The sequence below is a fragment of the Crotalus tigris genome, unplaced genomic scaffold (genome assembly GCF_016545835.1).
Source record: "Crotalus tigris isolate CLP2741 ecotype Arizona unplaced genomic scaffold, ASM1654583v1 scf7180000018184.2832721, whole genome shotgun sequence".
NCBI classification, from domain to species: Eukaryota; Metazoa; Chordata; class Lepidosauria; order Squamata; family Viperidae; genus Crotalus; species Crotalus tigris.
This window is the reverse complement of record NW_024096871.1, coordinates 922,290-948,774: the sequence shown is the minus strand read 5'-3', so window position 1 is coordinate 948,774 and position 26,485 is coordinate 922,290. Positions and strand designations below refer to the sequence as shown.

General features: G+C 33.5%; 1 protein-coding gene across 2 annotated transcripts in view; it reads right to left on the bottom strand.

The window, feature by feature from the left end:
• The window catches only part of PLCL2 (phospholipase C like 2), an 87,307-nt gene that overhangs the window by 5,243 nt on the left and 55,579 nt on the right, over positions 1–26,485 (bottom strand). Inside the window, exons 3-6 of one of the 2 annotated variants that reach the window (XM_039348844.1) lie at positions 23,153–25,639; positions 21,342–21,545; positions 7,482–7,557; positions 1,816–1,925 (exon numbers count right to left, since the gene is read on the bottom strand). In XM_039348844.1, coding sequence (XP_039204778.1) covers positions 1,816–1,925; positions 7,482–7,557; positions 21,342–21,545; positions 23,153–25,639 — 2,877 coding nt within the window. The remainder of the gene's footprint in view (positions 1–1,815; positions 1,926–7,481; positions 7,558–21,341; positions 21,546–23,152; positions 25,640–26,485) is intronic. The other variant, XM_039348845.1, reaches the window with a different exon arrangement.

Here is a 26,485-nt window from a genome sequence, read left to right as displayed (position 1 = left end):
TTGAAACTTATGAACAGCACAACTATAAAAATACACTTCGATAGTTACTAACTTCTCTACATTTGGCAATCTGCCTACAAAGCTCAACAAACAAGCAAAAAGAACGTAATTGTTTATTGACCGATGTACTTTCTAAATCTTAATGGTCTGAAGAATATATCAGCAGAAGTTAATTGTGGAATGTGAAAACACTCAAAACCATCTCCCATTATTGCCCCAAGATCAAAACAAAATGCTTTAGCATCAAATGTTTGAGTTTAGAAAATTTCAAACTCAGAACATTTTGTACATCTCCCGAACCCAGAAATTGAATGCTATCATGTATCTTTCAAACTATTTCAGAACCAATGAGCAAGTGCTTATAAAACATGCAGCAGCCTTGGAACTATTTAGGAAGTTCCAATTTCTGCATAGCTGATCCCATCATATTATTGGAAACAAAAACTAAGTATACAGATGGATTTTAGATGCTGAGAAAAGTTTATTCAAAATAAGCCACTATTCTTAAAATTCAATCAATTTTAATTTACCATTACAAACAATACAACTAATATGGACAAGGTAAATTATGTGTACTAACTATTCTTAAAAGCTCTGCAACAGAAGCAGAATAACCTTGAAGTATTTTTTTAAAACTGAAAGAAGGATTTCAGAAGATTATGTGGTGGGATAGAAAGATAAATAGCATGAAATGTTATATTATCAAAATAGATCCCACTGTTCAATGCATAGATACCTTCAGAAACAAATGGAATTTTTGTCCATAAAAATTTATAGAGATTGAATTAGATGGTAAATACAGAGAAGCAGCTGCACTAATTTTGTCACACTTCTTTCCTTTTGGTGAATCAAAACCACTCCAGATGATAAATGGGAATAATTTTGCATTTTAATTGTACGCTTCAATTTTTATTTTCTAAAAAAAGCTTACATTACAGTATGATTTTATATTCAGCCAGAACCTATGGGGGGAAATGTCCTGTAGTTAAGCAGAGAGAGAAGCATGAAGGAAGCATATTCCATTACTAAACAAGAAAATCTGTTAATACTTTAACTTCTGTGGTTAAATCATTAAATTCTATTGATGAATTTTGCTAAAGACTGAAAAAGTACTTAATTTCTCAACTCCGTTACTGTTAATGCAGCTGCTGCTAATTCTTTTTTTAAAAAATATAAGACAGCTTTGCAACATCTTTAACACTTCTATCACTTCTCAGAAAAGTTCGTCTTCACCATTCCAGGCTTCTGAACAGAAGCTTTCATTATGAAGGACTCCCTATTGCAGTAACTTTTTATTTTTATTTATTTATTTGCTTTTTATCCCACATTTATTAGTTTAGAAGTAATGCAAGGCAGCAAAGATGCATAATGCTCCTTCTTCTTTCTATTTTTTTTCCCCACAACCCTGCAAGATGGGTTGGGCTGAGATAGCCACCTTTCAGAAATGCATTTCTTGGAGAACTGCTGCTCATCTGCCCTTGCAGGAATATATCACCTGAACCAGCTGATGCTATTCTATCACCTTACCTTATGCTCAAGTCACCATTTCCTCTATCTAAATCCTTTTCTTTCCTCAAAATATTTTCAAAAATCAGCTCAAATAGTCAAAAAACATTCAATTGATGCTGTAACACAGACTGCACCTACTATTATTTACATAATAATAATATTCTGTAAATTTATGCATCAATTGTTCTTTTGAAACAACACCAAATTATCTCAGTAGAATACCTGACATGTCATTCTTCTTTTCTTTTAGTAACTAATTAAAGAGAATAACTTATGATAGGAAAAACTTCAATAAACAAATGTTACCTTTAAAATGGTAATATTCCAGGTAAAACTCTCCACTGCTTTTTGTAGTTTTCTCTCTTTCAATCCTTCCTTTGCTCCTATACTTTGTAAGTTCTCATGGAACTCCATTGCTGGGGAATAAGAAATATTTAAACCTTCTTATTCAACTTTTAATGTTTTTTACTATATTTTTTTTGCCCTAAAAAGGAAACATACTTATTAATTTCCTATCAATCGATGACTTATCAAAATTAGAAAAATATATTAAACACAGGAATAAAATTAAATTATGCTATTATTGTAAATGTATTAAAATAATTTGTTTTAAATATTATATACAAAGGGATCTCAGCACATTTTCTTAGTTCAGAAATTAGAGACACTGCAAAAGAATTCATATTCGGTTAATTCTTGGTTAGCTACTTCCTCAATCAGTGACCATTTGCAAAATCATTTTTGGAACATTTACAACAAAATAGCTTGGCCTGAGAAGCCTTGGGTAGTTCTGATCAGTTTTAGGCAGCAGAATGAGTCAGCTGGAGGCTTCTGTTCAATTAAGATCACAGAAGTCAGCTTGTTAATTTTCAGTTAGCACAGTTTTAGGAAAGCATTCCACTGCAGAAGAAAGCAGCTCTGGAAGAGATGGGTTTGTTTAAGCAATCTCTTTGCCCAGCAGTAACCAGTGACTTCATAGTCACTGGAAGCAATTACAGCAGGGGTGTCAAACTCGCCATATCACACGACACCCCTGGATTACAGTCACTAAATGAGGGGAGGCTGTATAGTTTTCTGCAGGAGGCTCTCTGTCAGATTGCTTTTAAAATAAAATGATATTTTATCTTCAATCGCATTTAAGGCAATGCTTCCTTCCATTGAAATTAGTGGCAATTTTACTGGTAGCCACAGGGCCCCACATCACTTAACTGGAGACTCTGGCCCTTGTTAACTTCTTAGTCAACTTCAGCACATTTACTTTTCTATCTGTCCGGTGTTAGAAAGAACTATTTTAGAGACTTGAGAACTAGAAGACAGCTTCATATATTGAACTTGTGTCTGAAATCATAGTCTCCTCACCTGCAGAAAAAATACAAACAATTCTCTGCCGGAGTTGCCCTTCTTAGAACAAGGAAAATGGATTGCTTAATACATAAGTGAAAAAACGTAACTGAGTTTGGGCTAAAAATGTTTTATTTGTGTAAGCTATGTTGATGGAAGACAGAATTCTAAGCCTATTAATTATATGGCAGCAATAAAGAAATAATACAGATGCATCCAATTTGCCCCTTTCTCCATTTTTCCATAACAAAGAAGTAAAATGTGATTTGCTTTTATTGTGCTGTATTTTGAGATGCCAATCATGTTGCTTATATTGCTAAAATAAATTATTGACACAAATCTTAAGTTTTTGCTTGTCAAAACAAAATAAATTATAGTAAACACGCTTTCAGTTTCAGCACCAGACTGTGTGCAGAGCTGACTCATATATCTTGTAAGTTAGGAACATCAAGAGGGAAAAAAATAAATAAATCTCCATACAATAATACCACAGAGCGGTTTATGAATGAAAATCATGTCTTAGCTACAGCTTAGAATCATCCTATATTAGCCTTAGCAATCTCTTTTTTTTATCTAGAAAGCATTTAAAAATGTGTGTTAAATTAAAAAATAGTAATACCACCAAATTAAATATAACTTTTATACATAATAAAATGTATTTTATATAAAAACTACCCATTATTGTCCGATATGATGTATATTCAGAAACAGGCAGTTGGGCACATGCATGCAGGTCACAGATATTTCTAGGGACAGTCTCTACCAAATGCTCAGAAAGGGTGGGCAGGGAAATATTTCTGAATTATAAAGAAAAATAATCTAGTCCCAATTTAACATTTTATTCTGCTATCAGGTTACTTAGAGCAGAGGTCCCAACCTTTTGGGCACCAGAGACTGGTTCCGTGGAGAAAGGTTTTTCCACAGACCAGAAAATGTGTGGTTTTGTGCTGCCTGCATCCCACAGATGGGGCTTTGCTTGTTTGTGCGGACTGGTTGCTGGCGTACTGCGGCCTGGTATTGATCCATGGACCAGGGGTTGGGGACCCCTGATTTAGAGGACTCTTGAACGAAAGTAAAAGAACATCAGATTTTACCTCATGGATGCTTATTTTATTGCTCAATCACAAGCAAGTTGTTCAATGTAGTATATCTGTAATTACCTTTACAAAGAAATACTCAATGATTCTTATGGGCACCTCTGGTACAACTTTTGTATCACAAGGAGATTTACTGAGTTCCCCTTGTATTTACGAAGGCAAAATATGCAAAGTGCAATAAATCACTACAAAGATTCTTTCTAGAGCAGGGTATCAAACTGCCGGCCCATGGGCTGGAGGCGTCATGTAAAAGCTGTGCCCACCCCACTGCTGGCAATGGCAAAACTGTTCCGATACATTGTGCAACGTCATGTGACGTCGCAAGTTTGACATGTCTGTTCTAGAGGATCTTATGATACTTCTAAAATCAATTCATTAGTTATTTTAATGTGTTTTAATTATAACTCCTGGGCATAATTATTATGTAAAACTAACCGTTTATTAAAAATGGAAAGGATGTCCTGGATAATAAACATATGCAGAAATATTTAAGATTCCAGTATATTTTTACTATTTGGTTCAATGGCCCAAACACATCAACCTCTTGATAGCAAAGAGCAAAAATTACATGTACTACATTTGAAGAGAACTAATCTAACATTATTAATAACAATGGCCTACTTAACTTTTTAAGTCTGGCTGGTTTCATGAAATAAAAAAGTTATATTATAGTTAGAACAAGTGTAAATGAAGACTATAAATCACTAATCTGACTTGAAGTTCTAACATAATTTTTATTCAGCTTTCATTTATTGTAATGACTGAGCTTAGTGGTTTTTTGCAGTTGTTTCCTTACAAACTAGGTAACATCATAGTGCTAGAAGGCAGTTAGCTCTTATTTTTATAAACCAGTGGCTTGCCTTTTCAGTGTTGGTGGGAGATTTCTTGGTGGTTCCTTGATTAGACTGTTTACAGTTAGCTTGTGGGTCTGCTTTGCTGGTTCCTTGATTAGTTGGTCTAATATTAATCTTGATGTTAATCTCTGTTCATACACACACACATGAATTTGCTAGATGCAGAAAGTGAATGTGCATCTATAAATCACAGCAATAAGGAGGCAGTGCTGATCAGAGAGTAGAGTGCCCACTCTGCACACAATTGACCTCCCGCAAATCTGAAGGAATAAGACATCTGCAGAGAGCACCAAGGGCCCCACAATTCAATGCTGAGCTACAAATATTTTCTTCTATCAATATGTCTACTTAAAGAAGTCTATTACTTTGTCTAGAATTATTTTTCTTTAAACTTACAACTCTCTTATCCTAGTTGCTAATCCTTGAATTAATCCAAACGTGATGGAACAAAAATTATTCCAATTGGTTCTCTTTGCCTATCTATTCATAGAAATGATAGAAATATTTTTTCTTCCCTAATTTCTGTTGACTGCTGGCTACTTAGGTCTAAGGCCTACCTTAATGAAGGTGAGATATTTCTGATTCTAAGGAGTAGAACAATAATTCATATAGTTCCCTTCCAAACAAAATTTAGCATTGCAGTCTAATCTAAATACAATATTTTGGCTTCAGATGCCAAATAGGATTAACCATCATTAAGAATGCAGTACGAATGTTTAAACAAATCCAAAGTTATCTACATAGCTTGAAACAGGTAAGAACATACTATTTGCAGAGAAAATGTCAGTATTACAAATTTATGAGTTTTTTAGTATGCAGTATTGAAAGTGCTTTTTCACAATGTAACTGGCAAAGACCTAATATCTTAAATATGACTCAGTTTTTCTATAATTTTGTATAATTACATACATGTTCTCAGCTATGCCACAAAAAGTTTGAAAAATATTTTTTTCATTCTAGGAACACAATATAGGAACACAGATGTCTATACTGATCATTTAATTTGATTCTTTATTAGAAACACTGAAAAACAATGGTCATTTTACCTATTGTTTCATATTAATGGAATTCTATGTGAGCTACAAAACTGGTAATTTATGCCATTACTCACTATAATGTCCTGGATACAAAAATAGCCAAACAAAAGGCTATCCAAATATTAGTGTTATTTCTATAGCAGAAAATCCTACTAAGCACAAACAACAAAAATGCCACCATAAGTTACACATAATTTTGTTTTGTTCCAAAGATTGTGTAATTGTACATTACTGTAGAGTGAGTTACTGTAAATGTGTTGCATATTAAGCTAGGCTCTAAAGTTTTTCACTTCCTTAAAATTATTTTATTCTGTTTCTTATAAGAAAAGAGGAAAGATAAAAGCAAAAGAAGGTTTAAATGAAATCTAATAAACTTCAAAGTCACACTGCCAACCATGTTTACCTGAGTGAACTGTATCATTGTTTCTTACACATTAATGACTATTATATATATCTTACTGGTGCAATTTCTTAATTGTATATTACAAATCAATATTTCAAAAGAAATAATTTCCCTTTTTCCTATAAATTTATCAATAAGACTATAATTTAAAGATAAACTACAGGCAGTCCTCTAATTGTGACCACAACTGAGCCCAAAATTATTATTACTAAGTGAGACAGTTGTTATGTGGGTTTTGTTCCATTGTATGAACTTTCTTGCCACAGCTGTTCAATGAATCACTGCAGTTAGTAACACAGTTGTTAAGTGAATCTGACTTCCCCGCTGACTTTGCTTGTGAGAAGGCTGCAAAAGATAATCACATGACTTCTCCTGGGACACTGCAACCATTATAAATACAACTGATAGTTGCCACATGGCTAAATTTTGATCACGTGGTCATAGTGATGCTGCAAAGGTTGAAAGTGTGAAAAAAGATGCTAAGTCACTTTTTTCAATGCCATTATAACTTTGAATGGTCACTAAATGAACTGTTGTAATCAGTGGTGGGATTCAAATATATGAACAACTGATTCTCTGTGTGAATGCCGCTTCCGGAAGTCCATTCTGGAAATGGGCAACACAAAATTAACTACCGGTTGTGACAAAGTGGTGTGAACCAGTTGAATCCCACCACTGGTTGTAATCTGAGGGCTACCTCTATGACCATATATGACAGCAGATATGGTGGGAGAAATGTCACATAATGTCAAAGAATTGATTGAAATGAATTTGTGTTGTTTCAGGAGTTTCAACATTAAAAAAAATAACAAAAGAGTGTATTGCTACAATATTCCATACAAATCATACAAACTCATAGTTGAAAAATTCATCTGCTGAATTTTGGAGTTTATTCAAATTCTTTAAGCTGTACAGTTCTTCTGCTTAATAGAATATATAATATATAATTATATTATATAATTATATTGTAATTATATAATATTATATAATTATAATTATATTATTATATATTATATTTTTTGTCGAAACGTTGCCAAGACACTTCCAATTTTACGCAGGAGAAAACCCGAATAACCAAAGACCTACATACAAACACCGCGAAAACCTCAGAAAATATATAATAGAATATATAAACAACCCAGAGTAACCCGATAGATGGGAGGCAAATAAATTTAATAAAATAAAAATAAATAAAACATGTAGCAGAATAACTGCATGCAATGCAAAATAGTTTCCTTACCTGCTTTTTGGCACTGGACTATTTTTTCATATACAGTATCTGCATTTTCTGTCAGAATCTTTATCATATTAATCATCTGCAAAAAACAAAGTTAGCTTTTGTAAACACTGAAATGTCCATATAAAAGTCAACATTAACCCATTAAAACCAGCCATCTGCCCTGATTAGCAACAGATCTCTGACACCTGTACAGCTAAAGATGCCAAAGATTAAACTTTTGGTATATATAATGATACAATATATACCATTGAAATACGACTGCAATTTAAACAGATTTACATAGATTAGAAAGAGGAAAAAAGGAGTTTTCAAAAAATTTATTCTTTGTAAGTAGCTAATTTTATTTAATTAGATTCTTTATGCCCCATTTATCTTAAAGCTAAAAATATTGATGTGCAATTTTGTTTAAAACATTCAGGTATTTATTCCCATGTCTCCAAAATTCAAAATCTATCATAGATAGATTCTATCATAATTAGTACTGTAATAAAAATAAGTGTTGTTTTATTTTGCATTATCTACAGTTATTTATTTATTTGGTGTATCTACTTGTGTAAAACACTGAGTTATGCCACATACACCACTGCTACAGATTCAAGTTAAAGATTCAGGAAGCAACAACAAAACAGACACTTTTTAAAATGTTTTAAAAACATTTAACGAATGAAAGAAAAGTAAGCTTTTAAAGAAACCTATAATCAGTTTTAACACAGACCTACTGAAACATCAGAGTTAACAACCAGTTTGTGAGAGTCAGCTTTAAAGATTCATTGTAGTAATCATTAAGTTATCAAAAAATTACTATCAATATTTTGAACTTCAGGTCTGAAAATAAATTACAGCCGTATTTTCTAAAATACCCCAAATTGAACTATAACTCTCTACATTTTTCTTGTTAAAATATTTTTTGCACATATAGCAGGTTATATCTATCACACAAAAAACCTTCTAGGTTAATGTATTTTTTGATTTCAACAATTGGAACTTCAAACCTGGGTTCTAACTGTGCAGGTATAGATTTCTACACATTAAAAAAATATCCCACTTACGGAGACTGTTCTTGAGTGGAGAATACCTCTTCACCTGGATCTTAGATGGAAAAGAAGATGAGCTTCTTCTTCCCCAAAACCAAGCTTTCAGTTTTCCCTTAGTTCTAGGAACCAACCATTTTGGAATGTCTGATGCTAGTACAACTCAAAACACTTGAGTAATCAAGAATAATAGATTTTTATCATAAAGTCAGCAAAGGACGTATTTCAATTAGCTAATTGAAGAAACAGGATTCTCCATGCAATATGATGAACCATGTAGAGGGATCAGATGATCAGAATATTAGTAAGAATAAAGATACCAAATGCTGGAAATAGCACAGAAAAGAAATAAAATGCCCCTAACACGTCAATTCTATGCTTTCCCTATTAGCTCTTATTTTTTGGATTCAGTTCTCTCTTGGGAGTTTTTGGCATTGAACACTGTAAAATGATGTTTTTTTAAAAGAACTTCTAGAGTAGATAATGACTACCTAAAACAGGGGTAGTCAACCTTGGCTCTTTTATGATCGTGGACTTCAATTCCCAGAATACCTGAGCCAGCTAAGCTGGCTCAGGAATTCTGGGAGTTGAAGTCCACGAGTCATAAAAGAGCCAAGGTTGACTACCCCTGACCTAAAACAAAGATGGTAAATACCTTCTCCTCTGAATTCTACCTTTCAGTCCTCTTTGGGAGAGAACTGTGCCTTTAAGGTAATAGTCAGTCTGCAAACTCTTTAGTCCACTGTCTTTTTTCTTAAAAAAAAAAAAAAATACTGTGTATTAATCTTTCCAGATTAATAGGGCAACAAATGTATGACATGCCATTGTGAAAGTTTCCTGTGCAAGCATGAAATGGACTTTAATAATTCAAGGATAACTTTTTTTATAATGCTGATTACTACACGATTGTTCATTTCCCTGCAGTGGTGTACAACCTGAATCTATTATTTATATCTAAAAATGTGATCGGTGTTGTATGGCCATAGTTCAAAGATTTCCTGAAACAGATATATTCCTCCTATGTAAAAGAACATGCAGTTTTGAAAAATTCATAAAATGCTGGCATTTAAAGATATTAATTTATTTTACAATATTACTTGTAAGTTAATTTGGTATCAAAATGTATGCCATTCAAGTTCTGATAGGTTAAGTAGATACATCTAATGTTCAGAACTGACTTTCTTTTGTCTAACATACTCTTAACATAGTTTTTATTACACAAATTCATTTACCTTAGAAAAAGGACCTAAATTCAACTATCCTGGCATATGTAGAACACATTTTCTTGTAAGATATTCATTTTAATTTTGCCTTGATTTTAATTTTAAATATAAAAAATAAAAGCAATTAATTTTTTTATTACTGCAAGTTATCCTGAATGTTGTACAGATAGAAAAAAATGATTGATCAATAACAATTATAATTGAAAACAAAAAAAATAAAAAGCTTTCAGCGTTAATAATTTTCTTCTTGAGTCATCTCCAACCTACTCTTTATGCCTGGCTTAACTGAGCACTCATGTTTTGAAGAATTTGGAGAATATATCCTATTGAATTCTTTCTGATTCCAATCTTATACAAACCAATCCTGATTCTGTTTGTTTTCCACTTCAATCCATTTGAACTCCCATTTTTTTCTGTTAAGATTGCCTTACATACTACATTGCAAGCAAGGAATAAGGACAAGGTCTGGGAAATTATAGACCAGTCTTTGATTCCAGGAAAAATAAATTATTGGGACAGACAGAGGAACACAAAACTAGGTTATTAACAACATTAGAGAGCAGTAGAGATATATCCCCACTGGTATCAACAAGGGCAGACACAGTATGACAAACTGTCTGTCCTGCCTGGTTAAATGTTATAAAAATTCTTTTTATCTTACTGGGAAATTCAAATACTGAAAACCAAAACATTACTTCTAGTATCAGCTTTATTTCCAAGGTGATTCTGGATGGCTATAGCCTAAAGCAGTGGTGGTGAACCTATGGAATGGGTGCCAAAGGTGGTGCTCAGAGCCCTCTTTGTGGGCACATGCACCATCGCCCCAGTCCTAGGCCTTCAACTGGGTTTTATAAAATCTTTTCGCTTTAGGCCTCCGCCGCCGTGTTTAAAAAAAAAAAGGTTCAATCAATCAGTCAATTTCAACTTCTCTCAGGAAAAAAAAGATCTTGCAAAGTTGGAATTGATTGAACTTTTTAGTCCCACCCAGTCTGCCATTACCACAGCCATGCCCACCCAATAAGCCACACTCAGCCAATGGGCCACACCCGCCGACACTCGACAATGCATAAGTGGGTTTTGGATTTCAGTTTGGGTAGTCAGTCTCTAAAAGGTTTGCCATCACTGGCCTAAAGCTTTCCTTAGACCAATATTTTCAGTGAAAAAAATGATAAACTAATACAGGGCTTTTCAACCAGTAGTACCGGTACCACCTGTGGTACATTGGCACTTAGCAGGTGGTACGTGACCATACTAGAAATGTGGTAGTGGGGGAGGGGAATGGCAGCACCGCACAAGCCTGAACAAGAGATGGCTGGAGTTGCAGGGCTGTCAGGGCTCAGCGGAAGCACTAGGATCAGTGTCAGGCTCCAGCTGGAGCTCGGCGCTGATCCTGGCGCTTCTGCTGAGCCCTAAAGAAGCACCAATCTGCTGGAATGTTATCTTATCTCCAGGTCTTGTGATTTACATTCAGATGTGTGGCAATTGATTCATATTTATGACGGTCACAGTGTTCCAGAGTCATGTGAAGTGACTAAAACCTGCTGCAACCACCCATCAGACAGGGGAATAAAAACCACACACACCCCACCCCAGCTGCCAATCAACAGAAATGCTCACAACAATGGAAACTTCGGACAGGAGGAAGAGCGCCGCCAGGTGGGCAGGCAGGTGTCTTACTCGGCTGTAGCTTGGGGGGGGCACTTTTTTCAGTGCCATTGTAACTTCGAACAGTCACTGAGCGAACTGTTATTAAGTCGAGGACTACCTGTACCTCATCACTTTTTTCCTTTTTTGGGGGGTCATCAAGTTTTTGACACCTTGCTAGGCGACTGATGATACTCGGATATTGCCATATCTGAAAAGTGGTACAATGGGTGAAAAGGTTGAAAAGCCCTGAACTAGTATGAAGGAGAGCATGTTGTGAAACTGACAGTACTGTTGGAGCAGCCTGGCAAACAAGTATTTGTTCACACCAATTACATCAGTCATTTTGGAGGCATATTCTTGACAGTCAGCTGGTAAATGTGAAAGCCATCTTCTATAGCAGACATTTTATGATAGCATTCATGTTATATATTAAATTCCAGAGGTTTCAATGGTTAAAAATAGCTGTCCACCTCCAAGATAGCTATCTACCACTTGGATATTAAGCTTTCGGAGACGGATTAGTAATGCATCATGTAACGTAAGGAGAAATTAGCATAATTTCAAATTTTGTTTTTGTTGTTCTTTGTTAGTATACTAAACTCTTTCTAACCTTTGGTGGCTTTACACATTCTTCTAAATTATCTTTCAGAAATTCATAACTGCTATAAAGACATAATGTTAAAATTTAGCAATATGTCTCTATAAAATTGTTAACATGCTACAATATACATACATTACCAACATCATGTTGGTAATAAAAGATAAACTGTTTTAGAAATCTTTTATTAAGAACTTTAATAGCAAAAGTACAAAAATGATCTATGAATCAATACATTGATGTGGTAAACAATGTGGTTTGCGAGGACACAATGGTGCAGTGAAAACTATAGTAAATTATATTTTTTGTTTCTGATCTCATGCCTTTACTTTTCAAGTTAATTATTTCTTTTTTCATATTTTATATAAATTTAACCCCCAAATGTGATGAGTATATCTTTATGCATATTTATAATAGCAATCATCTATCTATTTTCTCCTGAAAATCATTTTATTTTTACAACATTCTAATGTAGCAATATGTTCTGAGATTGGTAAAAAGTACAGGCCTCTTCTTAACAGTTAAGAAAAGCTTTTAATATCAAATTTAGTACAATGCAGAAGAAAAAAAGATCTTCCAAACAAGACAAAAATCAATAGTAACCTCATTACAATACAACTCGGGTTAGGCCCAGACTGTCCAAGACAATTCATAATGAAGTAGAATCAATATCTCTATTGCTTTAAGTGCTACCCAAAATTGCCAATATAAGGAAATGTTTCTGGGTGTTACTTATACAGTACTAGTTATGATTATACTATTGTTGGCAAAGATTAAAATACTGAATCTATTGTAATGTCCAATTAATCTAAAAATGTGTACCATTAAAAAAACACATCATATCATCATATCATATCATAAAAATGCTAATACAGTAAACCAGAGCTTTAGAATTGGTTTCAAGTACTATAAATAATAAATAACAAATGTAGGAAATAATTAAAATTTAAAATAAAAATAAATAATAAGCTGTAAGGCAATTAAGTGACATTTTTAGATAAATTACTGACTTTTTAAGAAAAGCCTAGCAACTTATTTACTGTTTGTATGCTAAAGCTGACTTTCTGTTTCAGGCAACTTTCTATTCTTCCTTTTAAAATTTCTTTTTGTTTAAAGAAGTTTGTTTTTGTTTAGTCTGGACAGCTGTTTAAACAGTGTTCAAACTTAGAACTATCCTGAGTTTTTCAAATATAGGACTGTTTTTTATAAAGGAGGGACTAATGATAATTCCTAGAATATGTCAAACTTGGCACACTCAAAAAGAAGAGCTTTCTTGAAGTTTTAATTCTATTGTAATGGATATAATTACTATTTGGAATGAACATTATAATCATGCAGCATCAAAGTAAGAATGATTCAAACCATTAAAACAGCACAACTTTAATGAAATTCTTAATGCAGCTACATCCTTTTTTTCAAGTCTTAAAAATGTGTGCAGTAAATAGCATAAATGCATAAAACTCATATGAGAACCAAAGTACTTCTTTAAAGCACTAAAGTTCAAATGAAAAATAAAATCAGTTTTCCTTTTACATTTTGCTGCTGCTTTCCAATTGCTATACAAAAAATATAAACACAAAAAATAAAAAAGTAATCTATTCTGCAGTAACATACCGTATATTCCGGCGTATAAGACAACTTTTGAGAGCGATGAAACAGCCTCCGAACTCGGGGGTCGTCTTATACGCCGAGTCATAACGTTTATTTATTTATTTATTATTTCCGGCGTATAAGATGACGTTCTAGGCATACGACTCGGTGTCGATCATCTTATACGCCGGAAATGACGTCATTTCCGGTGTATAAGATGATCGACACCGAGTCGCATGCCTAGAAAGTCATCTTATACGCCGGAAATAACGTTATAAACTACGTTTATTTCCGGCGTATAAGATGACTTTCTAGGCATGCGACTAGGTGTCGATCATCTTATACGCCAGAAATGACGTTATTTCCGGCGTATAAGATGATCGACGCCGAGTCGCATGCCTAGAAAGTCATCTTATACGCCGGAAATGACGTCATTTCCGGCGTATAAGATGATCGACGCCGAGTCGCATGCCTAGAAAGTCGTCTTATATGCGACTCGGCGTCGATCGTCTTGCGACCCGGCGTCGAACTCGGGGGTCGTCTAATACGCCGGCATATACGGTAATTCAAACTATTTTTCTTGTAAAATTCATACTCAAAACATAACACAATATTTTCAAAATTTCTACAAATATGTCTAGATTATCATAGTAATTTTTATGAAAGTTAATAAATTTTCAAGAAATTGCATTATTATTTATTGCAAGGATATAAACAAACATAACTACATAACTATGTTCCTCCATTGGCAGTCCTTGACTTATTACCATAATTGGGACTGGAAATTCCTTTGTAAGTCATTGTGATAATAAATCATGATAAATTTATTACAATTTTTACAGCAGTTATTAAGCAAATAGCAGGATTAAGCAAATCCAGCTTCCCCAATAGGAAATTGGCAAAAAAAGATCACAAATCCCAATCACATGGACCATAGATGCTGCAACTGATTGTAAATATGAGCAATTTAATTTAGTTGTAAGTCAAGGACTGCTTGTATTTTAATTTATATTTCACTTTCTTATCTAAAAGGCCCTCAACATGGGGCCATTTGGTAACTTGTTCAGAAACCAAAATCAGTCTGAATTTTTCATCAGGAAAAACCAAGCACAAAATTGTATGCATATTTTGAGTAAGATATATTCTCAAATCCACATTGGTTAGAAATGGATTATCTACACTTAACTGTTAGTTCATTCCAAAATTGTCATCTATAAACCATATGTATTTTAGAAATATAAATCTAGAGGGATGCTTTTTTCCCTCTATACCTTGTCTCTGTATCTCCCTCACAGGATAGTAATGGTGGTTGTGAAACAAACAATAGGGAACACTACATATATAATTCTATATGAAAGAAAGGATAGCAATCTAACAAATAAATGTAAATGTTTTTAATTCAATAACATATAGTAAAATTAATGGCCTGAATTCACCACAGAAAAGAAAGAATTTCACTACTTGAAACAACATAAAAATGACATTGTTTGCTTACAGGAGACTCATATTGTTTGATCAATTAATTCTCAGTTTGGATCACATTTTATAGCTTCTGCCCCAGATAAAAAGGGGGGAGTGGTTATTTATGTAAGAAAAGATTTATTGGCTAGATTAATTGAAGCTGATGTACAAGGAAGATATGTTATTATTGAACTAGTGCTACAAGGCAAGAAAGTTATTGGATTATATGCCCCTAACCAACAACAACAAAAGTTTTATAAGTTTTTACATCATAAAGTAACTCAATTGGATTATAAATCTGTTATTATGATGGGTGATTGGAATGGAGTTTTGGATTCAAGTAAAGACAAGAAGGGATCTTTCAAAAATTCTCCTAATTATTCTAAATTACCTAAAGCCTTTTGATTTGAAAGATGATCTGGAATTTAGGGATATTTGGCGAGAACGGAATGTGGAAGATACTTTACTTTTTTTTCGGATAGGCATCAATCATTCTCCAGAATTGATTTTTTTTAATTACTACTGATCTTTTCCTCAGGGTTAAGAATGCTAAGATTTTTTCTAGAACATTGTTGGATCATAGCCCTATATGGTTGGAGTTATTTGCTGAAGATGGGAACAGAAGATCTTGGAGACTGAACGAAAATTTATTTAGATATGAGATACTTTCGCAGAAATGTAGAGAACATTTGAAAGATTTTTTTTTGCCTTGAATATGCATAAAGGTACTTTGATGGCAATGGTCTGGGATGCTAGTAAAGCTTATATGAGGGGTTTTTTGATTTATATGAATAATGGATATAGGCGTAAACAGATGCAAAAACGTAAAGAACTGGAAGAAGAGATTAAATCAAAGGAAAAGGCTTTTATTTTGAACCCATCAGATAATAGATTAAAGGTTTCTATAAATATGTTGAAAGAGCAATTTAATATGTTAATGGCTGATCAGATTGCAACTAATTTGCTTTATGCGAAACATAATACGTTTTGTAATGCAAACAAGCCTAGTAGGTGGTTAGCTTATCAATTAAGGAAGAAACAGAAATCATGTATTATAGAGAAAATAGAATATAAAGGTAAAGAGGTATATCAACAAAAGTTGATTAAAAGGAGTTTTTTAGATTTTTATACAAAATTATATGCTAGTGAAAATACACAAGCTTTAGATATAGATAGGTACCTACAGGAAGCACATTTTCCTAGACTTTCAAATGAACAACGAAAGGAGATGAATTGTTTAATTACTTCGTAGGGAATTATTTGGGCAATTAAATAGTTAAAAGGGGGTAAGGCTCCTGGTACAGATGGATTATCAGCAATTTATTGTAAAATATTATCTGTAGAGATGATAGAACCATTAAAGGAACTTTTTAATAGTATCCAGATTGGGGGAGAAGTGCCTCCGTCATGGAGAAGGGCTTTTATATCGCTGATTCCAAAGGAGGATCAAGACCTTACCCAGCCTAAGAATTATAGACCTATATTGCTTTTGAATACAGATTATAAGATTTTCTCAAAAATATTGGCAAATAGATTAAATGCAAGTATTGAAGCAAATGATTCATAATGATCAGTCTGGATTTATAATTGGAAGATATATGAAATATAATGTAAGACAAATTGTTAATTTAATTGAGTATTTGGATAAGAACAACCAAGTCCCTGCGGCATTGATATTTTTGAATCCTGAAAAAGCTTTTGATCAGCTGAATTGGCAATTTTTATTGAAAGTTGTTGATAAAATGAATTTCGGGGATAAATTTTTATATTCTCTTAGGGCTATATATCAACAACAATTGGCACAAATCATAATAAATGGGGGATCAACAGAGGCATTTAAAATTGAAAAGGGTACAAGACAGGGATGTCCACTATCACCATTGTTGTTTCTTTTAACATTGGAGATTTTACTGATGAAAATTTGTGAATCAACTATAATAAAGGGAATAAAACTAAAACAGAATGATTATAGATTGAGAGCTTTTGCGGATGACCTGGTTGTGACATTATCTCAACCTATTCAATCGGTTTTAGACTTGATGAAAGTTATAACTCTGTATGGGAAAGTTTCTGGTTTTAAAGTAAATAATAATGACTAAAATATTAGCTAAAAAATATGACTATGAAGGAAAGGAAATGTTAGTTCAATTGACAGTTTTCGAAATAATGAAAAAGGTTAAATATTTGGGAGTATATATTACAGCTTCTAATGTAAAATTGTATAAAAATAATTATGAGGTATTATGGTTTAAAGTGCAAAAGGACTTAAACAATTGGAAAAAATTACAATTATCCTTGTTGGGGAAAATTTCAGCTGTTAAAATGAATGTTCTACCAAAGTTTCTCTTCTTGTTTCAAATGATTCCTATTTTGAAAAAAGACACCAATTTGGATGAATGGCAGAAGGGTATTAATAAATTTATCTGGGCGGGGAAAAACCAAGAATTAAATTTAAGATCTTACAAGACGCACAGGAAAGAGGAGGATTTAAGGCGCCTAATTTGAAATAATACTATGATGCGGTGGTTTTAACATTGGTTAGTGATTGGCTTAATTTAACAAATAAAAGTATACTTCATCTTGAGGAATGGGATTTATTATATGGGTGGCATGCATACCCAATTTATAATAAAAAAGTTGACAAGGTTTTTAAATCTCATATTTTAAGAAGCGCTTTATTGTGTGTCTGGAAAAACTATTATAAAATACCAATCTGGGGAATTCCTGAACACGTGATAGGGGGTATCTATGGGTGTGGATTTGGATAGGATTTCTTATAAGAAATTACTTAGATTGGCATTTAAAATTGTTAGCTAAGTTAAAGCAAGAAAATATTGTACAGTCTTGGTTTCAGTATACTCAATTGTTGGTTAGGTGGAAGTTAGATCAAAAGGTTGGTATTACATTAATGGAGGAGAATTTGGTAAAACAGATTAAAGATCAAATCGAGTGCATATAAAGAGAATTTATAATGCTTTAATAGAATTGGATTCGGAAATGGAATTAGTTAAAGATTGTATGGTAAAGTGGGCCCAAAATATTCAAGAACCGATTTCATTGAATATATGGGAGGTAATTTGGGTTAGAAATGTAAAATTTACTCAGGTCCAAAGTTTAAGAGAAAATTTTTACAAAATGTTCTATAGGTGGCATCTGGATCCTAAAAAGTTGTCTTGTATGTATCCTAATTTACAGCCTAAATGTTGGAGATGTGGTAGTTTGGATGCTATTTATTTTCATATCTGGTGGACTTGTAAAAATATAAAAGCTTTTTGGATTAAGATTTGGTGGAACATTCAAAAGATTTTTAAGAGAAAGGTAAAGTTTACTCCACAATTATTTTTACTGGGTGTTATTACAGATTATGATATTAAAGAAACTAATTTGATGTTGAATTTGATAACAGCAGCAAGGTTATTGGTAGAGCAATATTGGAAAAAGGATTGCTTGCCTACAATAGAAGAATGGATGCTTAAAGTATCAAACTTAGCAGAAATGGCTAAGATTTCTGCTTATTTGAAGGATCATTCACAAGAAAGATACATTTTGGTTTGGACAAGATGGATAGATTATATTCAGAATAAATATGGGACTAAAAAGTTCCACTTAGTTTATGAGTAAATCTTAGAGTATTATTAATAGTTTATTATAGTGGAATATTATTATTATTTTTAGTATTATTTAACAATTTGGATATTGTATTGTTTAATAATTAGGATATTATGTTTGTTTATGTTTTTATTATTATTATGTTTACTTTTAATTTGTTTATATTTATGCTAAAGGGGAGTTAAAGCACATTATGGACTTGGTTATTGATATAGTTGGTTAATGTTAGTTAGATTATGATTATTATAATTGTAACCCTGTATTCAGCTCTGGGAAGTGGGGAAGGGAGAGGGGGTATAAGGTGGGTTGTTTTGGGGTTTTATATTGTAACTTCTGTAAACTCTTCAATAAAAAAAATAACATATACTAAATTTATAAGACTAATTCTATCACTGTTAAATCTCCCTATAGAAAATTAAAGTAATACAGTGCAATGTAATTCCATACTATCCAGATATATTTTAATTAAGTAAAAATGCTCATTTGAAACTAGCTGTAATAACCATACCTTCCATCTATAATTCAGCATATATTTCCATCTATTATGGCTTAATCTCCTGTATTTTTTAAATAATCACTGTTTCGTTATTTTTATTTTATTACTGTTTACGTAAAAGTCTTAAAAAGATTTTTGTAATTGAGTTTTCTCCTTGTCATCTTGTGTTAATGATTTTATTTGCTGTAGGATTTTTTTACAATTGATAATTTTAATGTTTTTTAATATTTTTATATTGTAAGTTGTCCAGAGTCCATGGACACGAGATGGACAGCAAATAAATTTAATAATTTATGGTTTAAGCCACGGGTGTCAAACTCAATTTCATTGAGGGCTGCATTGGCATTGCGGTTGTCCACGGGGCGGGGGGGGGTAGGTGTGGCCAGGGTGGGCATGGCCTACTGGGTGGGTGTGGCTGGAGTGGGTATGGCCTACTGGGTGGGCGTGGGCAGCTCTACATTGTTCGTGTCAAGGGTGCCTGTGGGGGCCTGGGCAGGAGTGGGACTGATCTGAGGGTCTCTGGCAGAAGGGGGTGGGACCAGAGCAAGCGCCAAGGCATGGTCCACTGGAACAGCCTGCCGAAACCCCTCCCCTGGAGCCCATCAAGCCGGATATGTGAAGTAGGCAAGGGCCATTTGCTGGCCACTTCCAGGCAATGGTGCATTTCTTCATTCCTCACAAAGGGTGACACCTCCCCAGCGTGCGCCCAGAGGATGGGGGCAATGCGGCTGGGGCCGGTCCCTTGCTGTTTCCAAATGGCCTTGTGGAGCTAAGACTGAACGCGTTTCAACATAGATGGCCACCACAAAATTGTACATTGGCTTCTGGGCGGCCAGGGCCAGCGCCAAGACAATGGGGGCTAATCCCTCACTGTTTCCAGGATGGCTTTGTGGGCCACATGAAACCACATTGTGGGCCGCATCCGGCCCCTGGGCCTTGTTTTTTGACATGTCTGGTTTAAGTTTATACATTCCCAAAAAAGCAAAAATTCTAAGCAAAATTCAAAGCAAAAAAACAAGATATAATTTGTTTATATACTTTAAATTTTTAATTTTAAGGTTATACTATTAAGTTTATAGTCATGAAAGCTGGTAATAATTCCTATATCAATACAGAAAATAGGCATAATCAGAACAAATGGGGAATTCTGGTGGTCAAAATCCACACATCTTAAAGTTGCCAAGATTTACAACATATTAAAATACAGTAAAGAGTCTGCCTTTTACACAGAGCCTACACATCTGAAAAGCTGGGAGAAGACCCTTATGTCCATTTTTTATTCTTACAACTTGTGCAGTAATTAATAGAATTATTCTCTAAATTTTACTTTTTACAAGAAATGGCAGTTGTGTGTTACAAACTGGGAAGGAAGCAAAGCCTGAGAAATTATAATCAGTGCAATTTCTTTCTCATTTGCTAAATAATAATTTTATTTAGACTCAACCATATTCAGAACTAGATTTGACTTATACTTAAGACCACACTTATTTCAGGCAATGTTTCCAATGATTTAATATATATTAAAAAAACCCTAACCATTTAAAAAAGTCATCTTTGTGGAATCATCTCTACCATATGCATTATATTTGTATTTCTATTAATTCAGAATGTATATAGGTTTTAAAAAGTTTTTTTAAACATGGAAAAGATATTCTAATCTGCAAAAAATACTTACCAGAAATAAAACTGAACTTTATGGTTAGCTACAAATTTCAATACAGAATGTGATCTGTAGTTCGGAAATTAATCATAACACATTAAATTCTAAAAAAATAATTTTCCATTTTTATTGAACTACAAAGCTATACTCAGTATTATATATACTTGTGCAGCAAAATTATTAAATCAACTTAACAGCAAATGCCCAAGCAAGATATATGCAAGCATGTATCCAATAAATTTTGTTTAATTAAAATAACTGATATGCATAAATCAGTTATTATGCTAACCTCAAACTTCTAGACATGTTCAGCAAGAATCAAATAACCATAGAGGACAGCAAAGGGAAATTTTTGTGCCTCTGCAGCCCAGAGATGAATTAATTTCCAGAAACAATTCCTTCATGTTCATAGAGGTAATTTTCCAAGCAGCAGATGGGGGTTGAGAACGAATTGCAGAACAGTAGACTTACATATTTAAGTCTACATCTAGACTAATATATAAATATAAGTGTTTCAAACTAGAAAAAAAAGATAGATTACTCACCATTTCATATGCTGTGATAATTTTTTTTAAAACTTCTGGAACAATCCCTTGCAATTCCATTGTGGGATACTGATCATTGAGATTTACCACAACCAAGGTTGTATTATCAGATTTCACTAAGCGGCTAGACACTGCCACAATACATTGTATGAGATTTGCTACTGGAGCAAGCCCACACAACTCTTTAAATGAAACTACTGCATTCTATTTGGAAGCGAGAGAGAAAAAAAAGAGTGAAGTGATACTATATTGGTTAGTTAATTAATAGACATAAAATAGTTTATAATATAGAAGTTATAATAGCTAAACTATTAAACAATATACATATAGACTATGAGAAAATAACTACTTTTCCTATGCAATCAACGATCTATGTCTATTTGCAGCATTTATAATAAATGTTCAATATTATAAATAAATTTTAAATTTTTTGCTAAGGAATCAATTCCATTTTTCACTTGTAACTGATAAGGACAGCTTGCTTTCTGATGCAGAAAAATACTGAGGTATCCATGTTGTAATTTTATATTATAGTCTCCATTTCAAAACCTTCTATGTTGAAAGTTTATAATATTTATCATCAATCAGCAATCTTCTTATCCTTAGAGGTTTAAATAACTGTGGGTCATTCACTTAATTACTGAGTTGTTTTTTAAAAAAGTCACCAATTACTTATTTTGCCATGAAAAATATAAGAGATAAATGTTTTGATCTTTCCCATTTGTTGAATCTTAGTTCTACTTCAAACTCTGATTTCTAATTAAAGACAGTAATGAAATAATGATTGCTATTTCGTTATGTAAATGAGCTTAAAACATATTCAAACTTAGTTGAGGCAGATAAATAAACCTGTATCTACAATTGTAAAATTGCTCAACATATGAAAATATCCTCTTCACACGTAATTTTCCACCAAACATACAGGTAAGTTCTTCCAAGTATTTCTTTAAATGTATGTTTTTGTATAGATGGATGAGTAGATGGGTAATTATGGCAAGAAAATGCAATGATGCAAATACAAGAAAAGTGAAGGAAAGAAAATGACCCCCATAGTAGTATTTAGATTCAGCATTTTCCCCACTATAATAGAATCAGCTTATCTTCATCACTTCACTAAACATAGTACCTAATATTTATATACATTGCAAATCATTGCTAAAAATAGACAACTGTCATTTAATGAAGAAGCCTTTAAAGAAATTACTTAATAAACAGACTACTGACATAAGAAAATAGGTTCATTTATTTGATTGACATAAGTTTGCACAGTGTTTGGGTTCATCAGCTATTTCAATTGCCTGTGCCAGTTTTCTTTGGGAAAATTGCCCAAGGATACTATCTGGCAACAATTTTTATACTGAAGGACTGACATTTAATTATTGACTAAATGTTAAGTTACAATTAAAAGCTTGTTCTCACCGCTATGTATTCCAAGTTTACATAGTGGTATTTATTGAAGAAGCAGTTTTCCCTCAGTAAAAAAAAACCTGCTCCACATTTAATTTTCTTGTATATGTTATTTATTAGATTTTTATACCACCTTCATTATTTTATAAATAACTCAACGTGAAAATACTCCTTTTTCTTCCTATTTTTCTCACAAGTACAATCCTGTGAGGTAGGTTGAACTGCAACAAGACTGCCTGGCCCGAAGTCACCCTATCAAGGAAATTCATCAGGTAAAACCTAAATATTCCTCTATAAACTATTATTATTCCTACAATCTAATATTCTTTTTAAATTCTGGATTCATAATTATATAAATGCATGTGGAAAATTATATTGTCTATGAAAGAAGATGGTATGCATACCTGCATATTTTCTCTCAAATCTGTGGCATCCCGTATGGGCTGAAGAGCATTCTTGAATACTTCGTCAATACTTTTAATCCACAAAGTTCTCATAGAGGCATATTCTCTGGATTTCTTGCTTTTTCTAACAGAAAGTCCCCGTTTATGAGGTTTCCCTCCACCTCTTCGATTAGTAATAGCAACGTGGACAAATAAAAAAGCATATGCTAGAGCTTCTCCTGTTAGAGACTGAAGTGGGATATGACGATAACCTGGTTGTAAACATTCAAAAGGAATTGTGTACTGCCCAATAAATTCATCTCCAATGTAATCATCATCTAACACAACAAAGCGTACCATAGCAAGTTCAGGTAGGTTAATCTGAAATTCAAAACTCTCATCAAAAATAGGATTGTCTCCATTTTGGTGGACAGTTTTTGTCCTTTGTTCCGCACAGTCTGCTGGAATCCCATGGATTTCTACATACACATAAGGATCTACTACATCACCTTTGGCACCTGAACCTTTTGGCTTTGGAAAATTCTGCCCACTAATGATCTTAACATGAAGAAGTTGAGGTGATACACCAGGCACCGTGTCCTTTGTATTTGCACTAAAGAAAGATATTTCTTCTCGCATGATAGCAGGCCGCAGCACATAGCCACAATTGCCATTTTGTCGAAACCAGCCAATGTTGAGGTCCATCATTAATCCAGGTGTCTGAAAGTTCATTGCCACAATTTGACAGCCGCATTTCCAGAAATCCTGTGGGTTCATATTACTGGAATCAATCCTCATAGGGCTTGGGAAAACCCTTGCAAGAAAGCGTTTATTATAATTCACAAAGTCTCCAGGATGTTCATTGGCATATTTAGTAGCAAGCACTTCATTAAAAGAGCAAACTTCCCAGTACTTCTGAAGTTGAAATGAAACCTGAAAATCTTTGAACTGAACGGATTTACATATGCTTACCAGTTCTGATAGTTCTTTACAAAGCAGAAACCGTTTCACTGGGACAACATTCTGTGATTCCATTGCCTGTTTTCCCATTCTCTGTGACATTTCTGCTCCTTCATCTTCATCTGTAACATCTCCTTCTAGCCCAGAGCAATTAGATGATAACTTCTTGGCTTTAATTAGTATTTTTCCTTTAAGATATTCAGGAGATGGCAGATAAGATTCTTCTGTATTCGGAGGATTTATATATAGTTTGTCCTCCAGGATCTTCTTCATGTGCTGGACCATCACATTTTGTTGCTTGAGAGAACAATGATTTTCCAAACACAAAATAAGGGGGTATTCCGAAGCAAAAAATGCATATGTGTTAATTATGTCAATTACACTACGGAAAACGATTTGTGAAGTCATTGTGTGACCTATATAAATTACAGGCTCATTATCAGGACCATCCCACACATCCAACTCAACACTGCGGCATCCCATTTTTAGAGCACGAATGTAACCGGTGATATCAGATGGGCCTCGAAACTGATCTTCTATCAAGTATGTGTTGTGAGAAGAGTTTATGAAATAATGAGATAAAGGCTGGTTCATGTCCTGGCACACCTTTTTATGCTCTGGATCAAATATATGACATTCTGGAGAAGTAAGATAATTTGTAAAACCATCTATAGAGAGCCAGCCTCTTTCTTGACCTTCTTGAGATGGTTCATATTTGTGAATAATATCAAGGCTAGTCTTTTCTGTGATATGAGCCATACCCTGTTCTGCTTCTAAAAACATCATAAGATCCTTGGTATCAAGGAATTCTTTATTACTAGAAAATTGAACAAGTAAGAAATAGATCTCAGGACGAGTGCAAAGCCCATGGAAAATTTCAATAAATTCATTCTTTGTGATTTTTGTATCAGGTTTGTCTTTTGATCTCTGCAGTTCTTTGAATTTTAATTCAATTTTATTTGTTTTTAAACCAGGATTTAATTGTTTTATAAACTGCACAGCTTTGCCCAAGGATATCCGTCCCATATGATCTATATCTGTTTCACTAAACATTTGGGAGACCCATGAGGTGCGCATTTTATCTTGCCTACTTTCTAGCATGTCCAATGTATGTTTTCCATAAGATATCAAGTACCTTAGGCCAGTTACCCAAATATTTGCAACATCTGCAGAGTTTGCAACCAGATCTAGGGATTCATAATTGTCTCCATAAATAACAGAAAATGCGCAGTCTTCTGAAATTTGGTCAGAAATTCCATTGCTACGAAAAATGTCCGTATTTTTCCCTATTCTCACTTCTTTGACTGATTTGATGTCAATTTTTGCTTTTTCAGAATCTTTCTTTGAAGGTTCCCATCTTAGTGACTGCATATCTGCATCTAAAAGAAAATATCGATGGTATATCCTAGAGTTGGATCGAACTTTTCTGAGTTCCGAACCTTCAACCATAGCATTAATACAGTCACTTGCACTACTTATCTTCTTCTCAGTAGGCATGCTGCTGAATGAGACTGTTTTTTTCCGTTCCCTTTTTTGTTTTGTGCCATCCTGGAAATAGAGAAGAGAGAAAATGTTAAATTACACGGTATGGAAAGATTGCAGAAGAGTAAGTAGTATGTCCACTATTTTCACTCATACATAAAAAGATAAGAATTATAGAAAATTACATATACGTAGCCTAATTATAATAATTATAAATTATATAAAAATTATATATAATGTTATGTGAATTCCAAGAAAATTACTGGGATTAAGGGCCAGGGCATTTTCTGCAATAACTTCATGAGGTATCTTAGAATTTATACATACTGTATCTAAGGTATTCGTTTTGAATCTATGATTCCAATTATTATACCATATAACCCCCAAATTTATTTAATTAATGTATTCCATGTTTTTACACTTTATTTCTAAATGTATATTGCACATACATTAGTCTGTAGGTCAATCTTAACATGACCATTTGTTAAGTGACTGTTCAAATTGGTGAAAAAGATGACTTATGGTTGGTCCTTGCACTTGCAGGGTCTCTGAAGTCATATGATCATGATTTGGGCACTTGGCAACCATCATGCATTTACATTAGTCACAATGTTCCACATTTGCAACTTTCCCTACTGGCCTCTAACAAGTCAATGGCAAAAGTTGACAAGGAAGATTGCAATTCATGGCCACACATCTCTTTTTATAACTGCAATGATTCACTTAATGACTGTGGCAAAAATGTTGTAAAAGCATGTGATGCCTCATTTCATGACTGCAATGCTTAACCACAAATTTTATAGTCCTATTATGGTCATAAGTCAAAAATTGCATGTCAAACTGTCAAAAAAGGCAGGCAACAAGACAGATTAAATGTATTTTCAATTAGAGTTATCATGTCTGGACTGCCAA